The sequence below is a fragment of the Drosophila takahashii genome, chromosome 3R, assembly GCF_030179915.1.
Source record: "Drosophila takahashii strain IR98-3 E-12201 chromosome 3R, DtakHiC1v2, whole genome shotgun sequence".
NCBI classification, from domain to species: domain Eukaryota; kingdom Metazoa; phylum Arthropoda; class Insecta; order Diptera; family Drosophilidae; genus Drosophila; species Drosophila takahashii.
In genome coordinates this window covers 16,806,564-16,821,511 of record NC_091681.1, presented here as the reverse complement: position 1 = coordinate 16,821,511, position 14,948 = coordinate 16,806,564, and the positions used below count along the sequence as shown (strand labels likewise).

General features: G+C 38.8%; 1 protein-coding gene across 16 annotated transcripts in view; it reads left to right on the top strand.

Moving 5' to 3' along the window:
* Window positions 1–14,948, top strand: part of Dys (Dystrophin) — a 152,198-nt gene that overhangs the window by 119,341 nt on the left and 17,909 nt on the right. For 11 of the 16 annotated variants that reach the window (XM_070216825.1, XM_070216826.1, XM_070216829.1 and 8 more), the window contains one exon: window positions 7,251–7,301. The exons of the other annotated variants lie outside the window; for them this stretch is intronic. In XM_070216825.1, coding sequence (XP_070072926.1) covers window positions 7,251–7,301 — 51 coding nt within the window. The remainder of the gene's footprint in view (window positions 1–7,250; window positions 7,302–14,948) is intronic. 16 annotated transcript variants of the gene reach the window in all.

The window sequence follows — 14,948 nt, the reverse complement described above, 5'->3', positions numbered from 1 at the left end:
GTATTAAAAAGGTAGAAAAGTAAAAATTAAAATAGAAATGAAAGAAGAAAGTTTGCCAGCAGGAAAAAAGCGGAAAGTTGGGACACTGTGAATATAAAAAAGTTTAAATAAATGCAACTTAAAACAATTACAAGGATGCAGAGAGCAGGACAGAATAAAAGTGGAGGGGGCGAATCTGCAAACTTTGTGAGCGTTTTATGAAAGCCTGGTTGGGCCACGTTAAATGAAGTCGCCAAATAGCTGGGGCAAAGTTTAGCCAGAGTCTAGTAACCGAAACCCTACCTCCCCCCTCGTATCTAAGCCGCAGCATAGTGGCCATCGTGGTTAATTGACCACAGGGAGAAAATTTCTATTAATTGAATAAAAAGTTTCTCTGGGGAAATTTCATTTGCATAGCCGAGAGAAGAGAAGAATTTTATTTTTTGCTTGCCTCTGCAAGTTTCGTACATACCATACAGAATAAGGAAAAACCGCTGACAGCTAAATAATATTTATTAAAAATATTATTTTTAATTTACTTAGTAAGAAGTTATTAGATTACGGTATTAACACCCCAAGTGTGAGCAATGTAGATTTTTAGTTTCTTGTTGTTTTTGTTTTCTTGTTGACTTAGTGGCATATTTTTCCGCAGACTTTTAATGAAATTAAAGTGGCAAACGAAAAGGAAATTGTAGCTGCACAGCATAAGATTATGGAAGCTCGAACTTCCAACCAGCATTTGCAATCAGGCAGTCAGCCTTAATGAAGTTTGATTGGTACTGGCTTCGGCAAACCTCAATGCAATGCCCTGCAAGGGTCTTCAATCAAACTGGGAGGCATCTCTCTGGCCGCCCCCTTTTCGTTGGCCTTCCGAATGATGCATGGCGCCCCATCAACATCAATGTCACGCCGAAATTCCTTGGCAATCGCCCACAAACTCAATCAGATGTGGAATGTCCAGCACTGCCCGGCCATGCTAATGAAAAGGGTTCGAGTTCGAGGTCCGAGGAGACAAAGCCACAGAAACTACTTCTGGCTCATTTGGCAAATAATGCGAGACTCTGAATTTTATGGAGTTAGCTCGATATAGGATTGGGCTTCCAGCGAATGCGTGAATGTGAATCTGAATCGAATTGAAACCCCAAGCGGGATACGCTCCAGAGAATCCAATCGAATCGGAGAACCGTCCACTTAAAATGGGTAAAATTGTGGAATTGCCAGTCCGCAGTGGCATGCTGAATGGACGCTAAAAAGCAATTGCTTAACGCTTTGAAATATGTTTCATTGATTTCCCGGAAAACGGTTCGGAAAAATAGCAGAAAATGGGCGAAAGGGCAGTCAGCTCTGGCCATAATTTAACCACATGTGGTCGATATTGAAGCGGGAGGACATGAGGAGGGGCAACTCATTTAACCCCTTATGACCACTAGGACGCAGCTGGTGCTCCTTGGTCCTTGGACCATGTCCTGCTCCTCCGTGCTCGACCACTTCAAGTAAAAGCTGCTGAAAAATGTCCTTGCCGAAGCTAAAAGTTTTCGTTGCAGTTTGTGTTTGGTTTATTATGCAGGCCAGGACATACAATGAAATCAATTTAGTTAGCTTCACCCCGCTTCTCTTCACTTTGGCACAAAATAGTTTAATAAATCACTCATACGCAGTGTGTGTGATGCATGTGAGAGCGTTTGTGTTGTGCGGCCAGTGATTTATGTGCACACTTTACGAACTGCTGGACTCGGTTGACACCAGGAGAAATATTATCTATGGAAATTTTGATTTAGCAACAGAGAGATTACCGGGGCAAGTAACTTACTAGCAAAAGCTAATAAAACAATTTTGTAAATTTTGTACACACTTGTCGTTAGCCAAGAACCGAACCCCTGGCGCCTGGAAGTATGCAATATTTGTGGATGCTTAGAAAAATGGTAGGCAAATTTGTTGGTACTCAAAAGGGTTTAAAATGTCGAGTTTTTAACCAAAATGTTATTGATTAAATTTACATAATTTTTACTTATTGGTTAAATAAAAATAAAGATACGTTTCCTATTTTAAATCTAATAAATGTAATATTGCTTTAATAATGAAAACCCTTAAATTCATACCATCACAAAAAAGCAAAAGTAAAATACTTCAATCAACGCCATTGTTTAATGGCTTCCCAAATACCGTTTTAAATATTATTTAAGAGGGATTAAATAAATTTCAACATACACAATTCGAAATGGTTAACCAAACAAAGGACTTCCGCCATTAAAAAAAGCCGCATTCCATGCCATTAAATCCTTTAATGCCGATAAAAAGTAGAACAACAAGAAATTTGCCACAAGAAGACAGCAGCGGCAGCAGCTGAGGACCGTGAAAAAATGGGGGAATATTGCACGTCAAATATAGCAAAATATATATCATTGCTCACGTCAACCGCCTGGGAAATCAATTGATTGTCACGCTAAAATGCTTTGGTCATGCGGCTTTCTTCTCGTGGTTTATTTTTATATCTCTGTCTGGGAGAGGAGGATCCGTTGCAGCCACGCCCACAATCAATGTAATAACCGCATATTGCACTCCCAGTCTGACTTTTTGCGGCACTTCCTATGGGTTTTTTTTTGCCTCTGTCTTTTCCTTTTTTTTGCGCTTTTGTTGTTTGCGCAAACTGCACAAATATGCCACGAAATGTAACCAATGTATAATTGTCAAACGTGTTGTGCTTTATATTGCTGCACACACACAGTGTGCATCGCCTTCTATTTGGAACGTGGTTCACCATGTGGCCAATTCATTTGGCCTGTCAATATTTCTGCTCGATTCGAAGCGACTCTGTGCTCCTTTTTCCATTGGCTAACGGCGCCATTTTGTGCGGCAGTCAACTTTTTCCAATTTCACCCTGTTGACCCTTCTAGCAGGGTCGAGGATTTTCATTTCATAAATATTTGCCATTTATTGTATGTTTTTCTTTTTCTGACTGCCATTTCGGGGGGTAAAAACAAGCAGTTGGTAAATATTTGCCGCCGGGTTCACAATATGGCATGAAATAGTTCTCTAATTGGCGTTGCTTTCCAATTAATTGAAACGGGTAAAGGGGAACGGAGCTGTAAAAACAGGGATACTAAGAACATATTTGCCATTTTTTTATGGAAATAATTCTGGTTTCACACTCTCAAATCAAATGGCAAAATAAGCAATATATGTATAAAACATGTAACTAAAATAAAATCGGGAAATGCAATTTGTAAACAGCATTTGAAAACATCTGCTAGCCGTAGGCAATTATTTTGTGTGTTTAAATAGTAACAACTGTTAGAGGGTTAAATTTTAGTATTAAATATTTCCAGTAATTTTTATGAAAATAATAAATCTTTTTAGTAATTTATTTGGCAGTGAATCACACATATAATCTGTACATAAAAGTGGTTAGCTTCCCCATAATAAATATGTAAATGTAAAGCCCAGAAGAAAGTTTTTCCTTTATTTTCGGATATCTTTTGCTAGCACTTCCAATTAGTTTGTGTTATCGGAAGTAACTTCAGGAAACCTCCGTCCATTCATCAACATTAATAAACGCCACAAACAAAACGGAAAAATGCAAACCAACACCGAATAGACAGAGGAAATATGCAAAGACCTCAAAAAACAATTAGAAGCGAAAGGGAAGAGGCGAAGAGAATTCAATTTCAATTTCCAAATTCAGGAAATCCGAATGCAAGGCAAACTCAAAGATTTCCCCAGATGAATTTTGGGCATCTGGATTTTTTGCTTTTGCCTTGGCAGACGACAAATCGCCTGGCCAAAGATAAATATTCACACGAGGGCAGAAAAGGAGGAAGTACTGCCCTACAAGGTGGCAGACTGGAAAAGAAAATTATGCGCTCGAAAATAGATTTTCCGGCTGCACTCTGCAGACAGAGAGACAAACGAACTATTGCCGAAGATTTGAGCACCACCTCCCCTCCTCATCCGTCGCTTTCTGTCGCGTCTGCAGTTCATAAATTTGGTTTTCCACATCCTTTTCCTCCCCGCCTTTTAAAGCAAGTGTAGGCTTAAGACAATCCCAGAAAAAGAAAAATACGCTTATGAGTTGGTGGCATTTTTCACACTTTGTCACGTGTGAGCGACCAAACGGGAAAATTATTTGCCAATTTTGCATTTCTCTTTTTCCTTTTTTTGGCAAAGCAGAGAAAAAGGAAGCACATTTTTGTCGTCTGTCTTTGTTTATGAGATTCGCATGACAGAAATAGCAGAAACTCGAAAGGCGTTGAGGGAAATCGGAGTTAGAAGGGAACTGAAAGTGATATTTTAGGATTTTCTACACAGTCGTTTGGCTTCCATTCATTTGGCAAAGTACTCGAAAAAAAATTATACTTGTACTCATAAAAAATAATATAAATAAATTCAATTTTTCAAAAGTATTCTCAAATAATAAAAGAACAAGACCCACTTTTTTTTGTTTTAATAAAAAAATCTTTTTAATAAATTTGCGTAGAAAACATTTAAAAGGGTATAAAATGATCATTATAAAATTACTTAAAAAGGTATGAAATTAAGTTTTTTCGAGTGTGAATCCATAACCCTTTTATAAACATTTTTTAATCCACTCCCTCAACCATAATGAATTCTGAGTCACAAAAATCATTCATTCAAAAACGAGACTCATGAGACAAAAAATCGCACAAAAAATGCGTGTAAATTATCATATAAAAAAGCCATAAAAACAAACGAATAAAAACCAAAACAAAACAAAACGAGACAAACCAAAATGCGGGAAGATAAAGAGCGACAAAAAACAGGCCATTCAAATGCATTTATAAATTGTATCGAAATAAGCCCGAAACCGAAACTCGGGCAATAAATAAAACAAAGGAGGGGTGCAGAAGTATCTGGCAGATTGAAAAATTACAACAACACTCGAGAGGGGCACTCAATTGGGCCACTCAACATGACAACCACTTAATGAGTTAACCAAACGAGTGAGTGTGAGTGTGGAAGAGCCAGGTTGAGTGGAACGAATGAATAACATAAAGACATAAACAATGCATAAACAAAACTCAGGGCAAGTGAGCAACAAGTTCTTGGCGAGAGAACAAGTTTCGTTTTTTGGGAGTGTGAGTTTGTGAGTGTTTTCCGAGTGTTTTCGAGTATTTTTTGAGTGCTTTCTTCGAGTGCAGCAGCGATTCGCTCTCCAACGCTCGCCGGCTTTGTTGTTGGGTCAGTTTTCGAAGCGGCGGCGCGTAAGTTGGTTGCGTTTTTTGTCGCGATCGCGATCTGCCGGTAAAATAATAACACAAAAAATATATAGCCACGAAATAAATAAATGAAAAAAATTCCTAACTCAAGGATCATTTTTAAAAAAATGTAACCTCCCTGAAAAAGTGTTTAAAGTGCGAAAAATATTCTTCACCTTCTTCTGGGCCACCACAATTGTAAACCAACGCCGTGAAAAGAAAAATTGCAGAAATAAATTGTTTTGGTGTTATTTCATACTTCTGTATTTTTTTTCTGTAGCAAAACAAACGAAAGTAACAAGAGTAATAAGGTCGAATTTATAATAATCATTTTTCGTCAACGTTGGCCACAAGACTACAACAATAACAACAAAAAGTATAGTAACACCAGAACTTTGTGTATTTGTGTTGTGAGTGATAAATGAAACAAAAATTCTTTGTAACAGTCACGTTTAAAAGTGTGCGCACTTTTCACCAACTTGTGGTAGCGCGTGTTCAATACACCATTATTTTCACCGCCGTTCTGCAAATCGCAAATAAAACGAAAAAAATTTCATCCGAGGAACTACACAGAAATTTATAGTAATTTCGTTTTCTCTCTCTTGAGGCGATGGGAACAAGTGGATAAAAAAATATGACAACGGCGTTAAGAACAATTTTTGCTAGTTCAGCTTTTGGCGACTAGAAATTACAAAATGGCAAACGCAATGGAAATGTATTTATAAGAATTATTAACGGGAAAAGTGCTCATCTCATACTCTCTCTCAGACTTGACTTAATTACACGTTTTTATGGGTATAGTACACAGTGAGAAAATCTGACCCCGTTTGCTAGTGGCCAAATTAAATGTTTCTACTTAAATTGGGAATGTGTTTTATAAAATTGAGTATTTAATAAAAGTCGAAAAAAATTACTGTTTTTAAAATATTGTTACAACATTTTAGAAATAATGAACGATATTTAAATATCATTTTTAATTTTTTCTTGTTATTAGTTTTACTATAATTTTGGAAATTTAAAGGTGCGGGATAAATGTATTTTCAGTGTTACCTGTTGGACACTCCATTTATAAGCCAATTCTCCGATGTATTGGTATTCTGTCAAATATTTGTGTAGCGATTGTGAACGGGGTGCCATTGACTTGTCCATTTAATTGCCTGCCAGAGAATCCGCAGATAAGCTCTGTTTTGCAAATTCCTTCACATCCAAGGAATATCTCATTTGCATCTCGGAGAGCGAAAACTCCCGAGGTGTGTATGTTTTATATCCCACGCTCAACTGTCAAAAAGGAGACCGGAGATACAGAGACACAGAGCAAAATACATATCCCGGGGAAGCGAGAAAAGTCCTCCATGGCAAGGCAAGGTCGTTTATTATTATTTACTTTGCATTTTATTGAGTTTTCTTGGTCGAGCATAAGGAGATTTAGTTGTTGTGCTGCTCAGTTCAGTTCAGTTTATTTGTTAAACTTGTCGCCTGTATCTCCTTCTCCTTTATTAAATCCCTGGCTGTGGCTCACTTTATCTTTGTCATCATTCCGAGTGTTTTGGGTAGCCTTGCTGCTCCACACACATATATCTTTGTATCTCAACTGGATTTACATTGTGTCGCAGCATCTTTGAGCTTTGTATCTTTCGTATACTTGTTATATGTTTATTTTTGCGGGTACCCAACTCAGTTCCTTTATTCATTTTCCTCTGGGTGTCAGTGTCAGTTGCTTAATTAGAGCGCATATGACTCAAATCGCTGGCGCCATCTGCTGCTGCTTGGCCACTCGATTTTTCTCGCCTCTGTTAAACTTTCTAAACTCCATCAATATCGTTAATTTATTTGCTTGGACTTGGACTGCCTGCTGTGGCCCCAATTCTCGCCGATTTCCGTTCCTTAACCCCTGCCAAATATTTTTGAATCCCCGATCTTGGCGATGATGTCAGCTTGAAGTTGAAACATATAATTCCCATTAAAATTGTCTTTCTGTTCATTTGCAGTTTTTTAATCTAACACTCCCGTTTTTAATTCCCTGTCTAAGTGATCAAATTTCTTGTTTTATTTTTCCAGCCGCATTCTGTATCGGTTGTATCGGAAATTCTAATTTCCAACACGCTCAAAGTATGTTTTCTTTTCTTTTGTTTTCTCATATTTTCTGTCTGTCGTTTACATTCCTGTTTTTATTAACCCATGGGCACCGAACAACAACAAGAGTGGTGGAAAAGCCCCCCTGCCTCATAAAAACCTCACCCCATAACAATAATATTCATTTGGCACAAGAGCAATTCCCATTTCCATTTGCATTCCGGTTACAAGTAGAACATCATCAATGTGACACATTTATCTAACATAACAGATAAGTCTCGGGTACTTTAAGGGTCTTAAGGGTTATCTCCATATCTCCAAAGTGATATGGTGTTTTTTATTGAAGCTGTTGACAAGCATTTATAATTATTGCGTCGGACGGCCAATAAAACTGCGGGAAACAGCTTGTGGGGATTTTGAACTCGAACTTTGAGGATGGGGGGTGACCCAGTTGAATTGCCTGACAGATGCGATAAGAAAGCTCCGTAATTGTCTCTAACTCGTCTGCTTTCCTCTAGTAATCAGTCTCAATTGAAAGCCGAATTTTAATTGTGAGTCACAAAATATTTTGATTTTCTACTTTTTACCCCCAGGAGCAATGGCAAATTAAGGAATTGTTATACAGCTGTCAGCTGCATTAATTCGAGGCGAGCACAATCGTTTGCATCATAATATCATTCAGGGAATCTAGTTCAACCTATTGACACTGACGATTTCCGACGATTTGTGACAACCCCAAACCGATTCGACCTTGGGCGCCGTTTAATAACCGATTGGGGGACCCAGTTCCCACACAAAGATCGGCTTTCAGTAGGAATCGTAAATATTTTACGGTCTGGTTTCGAGTTCTGATGAGGCGGCGCTTTTCCGATATCAAGACACGTCTCCCCTTTCGCAAATTTCGTTTAAATTTAAATTTCTCGAATTCACTTATTCATTTATGTGAGGGCTTCACTTATTTGTGTACAGTATTTACCCGCCGCAGTCTGCAGTCTGCGAATTTCGCGATTGCCTCCGTTGTTTGCCATGTGCTCGACATTTTCCTACATTTCACGTACTAAACGCCATTTAAACGTCATATTTAAGTATGCATATGCATGTGTACCGCGGTATGTAAAACTCTGTAAACAAACACCAGCGACTGAGATCCGATATACCCCCATCATGTGCTTCTGTTTTATTGCGTTCCATTCGGATCTGTCGTTCTGCGATGAAGAAGGGAGCTCATCGGCTCATCTTCTTCTTCGGTGGACTTTGGTTACTTTGGATTTTAAGTACATGCATGTGTATACATCAAGAGCTTTTCGAAAAAAAAGGAGTGCGATCATAACAGAACAGAGAAGAACCAAATTTGTTACTCGAAACTTCTGCAGCTGCAGTATGAAATCATCGGGCAGACAAATATAAGGGGTTATGTGAGGGATATTCATTGGGGTATTCAAAAAAATAAAAGTGGGAGGGTGTATTTTTTCTGGTTAATTTCGCCACGATAAAGTGTCAATGATATTTATTTTTGCGATGAGTAAGGAATTTTCTTTAAAATAATTTATTATTGCAATCCTTATTTACAAATGTAGTTTGCTGCAAATATTTATTTATGATTTATTCCAATTTAAATAACATTTTTTCCCCCTTTTTTATTAGACTATTTATTAAAAGGTGGTAGAGTTTTTTTTTTTTTTTAAATTTATTTTTTAAGATATTGATTAGCACAGCCTTTTTGTAATATTTTATGTATATTAAAAGTCCAGAGCTTTTTAAAAAATCTTTTCAATATTACAAACTTGGATTACCCTAAACGCACTGCATTCGATAAATTTCCGCAGTGCCATTAACTTCCTCACCATTCTCCCACCCAAAACCACTCTTCACCAAATTTGGCCAAAAGTAATCTATCCACATAAGCTGAATTTCTGGCCGCAGCCTTATATGCAGAACGTCTTGCATTGTGGCCACAGATTTAATGTTGTTCCCCGGCTGCCGAGCATGTGTTTGCCATGCCCCCTTTCAAGTTAAGAGACCCCCTCCCCTATACAAACACACACACACTCACCCAGTTAGTTCAGTTAAAAGCTGAAAATTGTTTATGCTAATTGCACTTAATTTATGCATGCGTAGAGCTCCTGATAAATGTGAATGTGTGTGTGTGTATCTGCAAGATACCCGTCTTAGCACGCCAAAATGTGCGAGAGAGGAGTAAATATTTATTTCGGACAATTAAGGCAGCCACGCCCCCCGAAGAAAAAGAAGTGGGTAATTCGAGGCACATTCCAAGTGCCATTGCCATTTGCCATTTGCGATTTCGAGAAGACTCTCGTCTCGCACACGCGAATTCAAAAAGTGTGCACAAAAATATCTAAACTTGGGCAAATGCCAGGCGATCGTGGCTTAGTCCTGTCGCCATTTAGATGGTGTCTATTTCGGCCAATTAATATGCAGTTAATGGTGCTAACGGTGTGACGTGCTTATTTATAGGCCCGCAGATGCGACTGTAAATGGCAAACTGCAAACTGCGAACTGCAAGCGGAAAATGGCAAATGCAACTCAATTCCACCAGCGCCGAATAAATGGCTGGCACTCGGAGCTCAGACATCAGCCTGGCGCCATAGCACACATTTTGCATGTCAATTCGATGGGTGAGGAGGAGGAGATAGAGGAGTGGGAGGGATTTGGCTTGGGCCAAAAAGTATCTGCCGGATTGCATAAGAAAGTCGGGCATTTTCGCCGCTGTCAGGGGTGTGGAATAAAGTTCACTCGACTGTCCCAATGCATCTACATCTGTCCTGGGAATGTAACTCACTGCGAATAATATTTGAAATGCATAAAGTTTTGTAAGGCTACGCGAAGTGGAGATAGAAATTTGAAGCAAAATTTACAGAAGATACAAAAGATACTGCATTTTTTTTTTATATTTAATTTATTAATATTTTATATTAACCAAAAATAATTTTTAAAAATCATATCCCAATCTCAAATTATTCTTACCAGTTCAGCTGCAAATGCCTTTGACATATGCTGATAAATTCCCTATACCAGAAGAAGAACTAAAAGCATCCATGTCTGGTGAATAAAATACATAAATATCATCTGCCCAAAAGTTGTGACAAATTCCAGAGAGAATGCATCTCGACAGTCGTCGCAGGCATGCATCAAATGCTGTATCTCAATGAGCAAGTGGCATTTGCAGCCAGTTTTACAAACCGAGAGTTCGGGATAAAAAAGTATCTGGCAAATGGCGCAATTCAGGTAATCTGAATTGGCAGCCTCGCTTTGTTCCGTGAAATATACATACATATGTATATACTTACAGACAATTCGGCTTTTATTGGCCAAGACGAAGTGGGAGTTTTCCCCGATTCCTCACGTAGCTGCAGCTGCAGATAGGTTTTTTTGCCCATCCTCACGCACTTAGAGTGATAAAAAAAGAAAAGGCAGCTGTCAATGGGGAGTCGATGTCAGTTGTGTTTCAATCAATTAAAAAATTGCTGCACTAATTGTGGCGTGTTTATCGGCCGCTTTTCGCTGCCATTGCAGCGCTGACACAATCACTTTAATTGAGCAATTATGCAGTTGCACTCAATTAAATTTCATGCGCCTCTTTTTCTGGGCGACAGCTCAATTAGGAAACCCAGTCGTAGAATGAAATGAAATTCGCATTCGTCCAAACCAAAGTCAATGCCTCTTCTGTAGACTCGCATTTTATGCAAATCACTGGAGCAAACAGATTACCCAAAAGGCAATCTTACTGGCTGGCTGAAGTCAAGTATTCATAATTCCGAATGCTCTAATGAGCTCAAATGTTTGTCCAACTGTTGACAAGCCAATTGAGCAGAAAATGTAGCTACTCGGTACTCCAGAAATCAGCCAGGAAATGGGGACTTTGGGGAAAATTTAGTTAGTTAACTGGTATGGTATGTGCCCTCGCCCTCGGACTTGAGTCATTAATCAACGTCAGACTTCGGGCCGCATCAAAGTCCGCAAACCAAATCGAATCCGCCGTATTTAGTCAGCCGTGAAGCATTACCAAACTATTATAAAATTGCCAGAAAAAAGAAAGTTTAAAACAGAAAAGCTTTTCCCAGCGACGACAATCTTCTCTCTAATTCAACTTTAATTGAAGCTTAATAAAGGGGAAATTTTAACTTGAGCTAAAGAGCCATATTTGGATCAGCACTTCAAAAGCATCCACTCCGCCACCACTCGAAATTCAATGGAAACTAATTGTATCGATTTTTATTTGCATACTCTGAACTCGAACATGCATAACAATATTTTTTGGCCATTTTATTTATATTTGCACAGCAGCAGCAGTATAAACATTTCCTTTTATGATTATTTTAATTGAATAAATACGTTGTGCAGTGTGTGACCAAACAGCCACCCACAAAAATCCACCCATTGATCCACTCAGCCCCTCAGTCAGCCAAAAGCTGCGCAATTTCTCTCCAATTTATTTATTAAATAAACATTTTCCGATTACCTTTATGGATGCTGCTGCCGTTTGGCTTCTTCTTTTTGGCCTGCCAGTGTGATTAGTCAGAGCTTTTATCTTTGGATAAACAAAACAAAAAAAGGCCAAAACAACATGTAGAAATTCATAACAGAAGCTCTTATTGTAGAGCCTAATTGGCTTAATCTTTGGGTTCAATCTAATCTTTTGAATATCTTTAAGTAAAAATCAAAATACACACCTGGAAATAATTTGCATACAACAATGTGTATTTAAATATCCATCAAATTGCCCTCGAGCAGAATTTGCAACATCTGTTGACCAGTTGAGTAATTGGGGACTAGTTGATGGATAAGACCCATAATCTGTTTTTTTTTTACCCACCGCCCACCTTTTGTTTACTTCATCATGAATATTTATTTAGCCATCGCTGTGAATTGTTTACATTTTTACTTTAACCAGAGCGAAGAGAAGAGACTTTTGCCCCTTTTTGTTTAGAGAACTTGAACCATGCACTTTGGGTAATTAGCAAGTTTATTTGACCCTGAGCGAAAGACCACCGAATTGCGCTATAAATAGGCCATCCACTGGAAGCTATTCGGTGTATAGTACATACTACATACCGAACCATTCATTCGCCTAGAAATGTAAAATCAATAATCATTTAAAATTCAAATGCGAGCAACGCATGAACCGGAAAATGGCGAGCAAGAAAACAGAAACCGGCGAATGCAAATTGGGAAAGCAGATAATGAAAAATCCAGAAAACCAAAAGAGGGTGGTGAAGTGGGTTATGCCCTCCATGCTAATGAAATTAAAAATTGATGCTTTGGGGCCAGCGGGCTAACCATTTTGGTGTGTGTAAAGAAATCTAGGCGAAAATGCTATGCAAATGTCATTTAATAAATTGAAAAACGCTGAGGAAAAAAAGTAGAGAAGCTGAGGGTGACTGCTGCCTATGCCTATTCATTCCTATGCCTGATTGATTTTGCGGCGTTGGCGGTTTAAGTGGAGGACTTTGAGACACCGAGACGACGCGAAGTGAAGCGAACCAACCACAAGAAAAGCCAAAACGCCGCCCGCCAACTCTTGACACGTCTTTTGATTTTGATAGAGATGCCAGCGGAGTGGAGCACTCGGATCTGGCCAATCTGGCGGATCAGGTCGGTCGGTTGGGGAGCAGTTGGAACGGTCGGAACGGTAGGAGCAGCTACATTTTGCGGTCTGGCCCGGTTGCATAATCTTCCTGGTCTCAACTGCCTATGCCGACAAGCCGTTGACATCAATTAGCTATTGGAGACACGGGGTTCAGAGAGGAAAAATTCGAGATATTTTTGATAGAAATTAAATTTTAGACTAAATATAATATTTCAGTTCTCTTAAATAAAACCTTTTGTAAAACCACTGAAAAATAAATGAAGGAATTTTTTTGATCTATTTATTTTTCTATTCTATTGAAATTAGACCCTGTTTTTGTCACTAATGCCTAGTACTCACTTCAATCGAAAAGCCTACGAAATGAAAATCTCCATACAAATTTTTGATCACGAAATTTTCCTCCTGTCATTTTTGTATAGAAATTTTCGTTTCGTTGCCTTTTTGATTGAAGTGAGTACTAGGCCTTAGTTGAAAAGTCTGATATAATCTTAATTTCTGTGACACATCTGAAAGTTACAAGCATTTTATGTCTGCCATTTAATTTTTTTTAACTTTTTCCCTCCGTGTATAATTCAGCTAGATAGTGAAAAAGCTATCAACATTCGTTAAAGCAAATTATTGCATTGGTGGAACATTTTTTGTTGTTTTCTTGGGGCGAAGATAGTTGCATTCCCCTTGCGGAATCCATCCACTTATCACGTGGGCGTTCTTCGGTTCCCGGCGCCATCTGGCAGTCTCCTTCTGTTAGCCAGCTGCCTTTTCCATCTTCCGTTCGCCATCTTCCATCTTCCCTCCGGCCATCGGTTCATTAGACGCCGCTCAATTTATTTCTCCTTTACACGCCAATTAATCAGATTATGTCAAAATGTGTCACTGGGTTAATGCAAATATATTACGATGGCCATCCAGTGAGGCATGGAGACTCCATAGAGTATAGAGTCCCAGTCGCCTCAGGTCTCTCAATCGATTCCGATGTCTGGCTCTTGGGAGAGGCTTTAAAGCGTTGCGTCTGCCATTCGCATTTGGTTGTTTGGAAAGCGCTTAGATCCACTTAATTAGTGAGCTGCAGCCAACAAAAAGCGGGGGAAAATCACATTTAAGCTGATTTAGTGGGGTGGAAATTGAGAGGAGGAGGGGGAAATAAATCAGGAAATTGGAAATGAATTTGTGTGACTCAATGGAGATCGAATTGAAACACGGTTTCATTCACGCTTGCATTTATAATGATTTTAGTGACAAAGAGAGCGAAGCAAGGTTTTAATCAGTATTAAATAAATGTGGCAATAATACTATTGGATTTTTAAACTCGTTATATAACTTATGTTTAAATATTTAGTTTAGTTCTGTGGCTTTGAAACGCACCTCAAACAAAAACCTTATCATTTTCTGATTTGTCTGAAATACTCTACCTCGAAACAAAGCAATCTGACATCTCTCAGTTCTCGGTTACCTTGGCGACTGAAAACAATTTCAACAGCAAATCGCGCTGGGAACAATGTAACATCGCAACAACTCCATCAGATCCCCAGACTTTACCTTTTTTCCCCCCGCGGCGGAACTTGTTCATTTGGCATTCAGCAGAAAAGTCATTAAGTGACACACCCGCCTACGAAAATTCCCCAAAATAGATTCCAGCATATTTATCATTATTTTTTCTGCTTCACTTTTTTGTCTCCGAATAAAGGGGAGAACAATCATGTAAAAATGGGCTTGGTTTGGTGCAAAAAACACTGAAAATAACGAGTAGGGGAGGGCATCTGTCGGTGCTTAATCACGCATATCACCCAACTTTCCGAGCTCTCTGAACCAACTTGTTTGCTTTTTTGGTTTCAATTTTTTCGCATTTTTTAATTCAGTTTTGTTTTTCGGGGCGTGTTTTGTTGTCTCGGCTCATTGAAGGCGGCGCACGGAAGTTGGCACCGCAACGGAAATTGAGCCATCAAAAGTAATGTATAACCAAATATACATGATGAATATATGCATGCGCCGGGCATACGAAATTCAGGTGCTCGACTTTCGCTTTTCGGGCTAAACTCTCTCCCTTCCATTTTTTCTGAAGCTGTAAAAGACGAGTT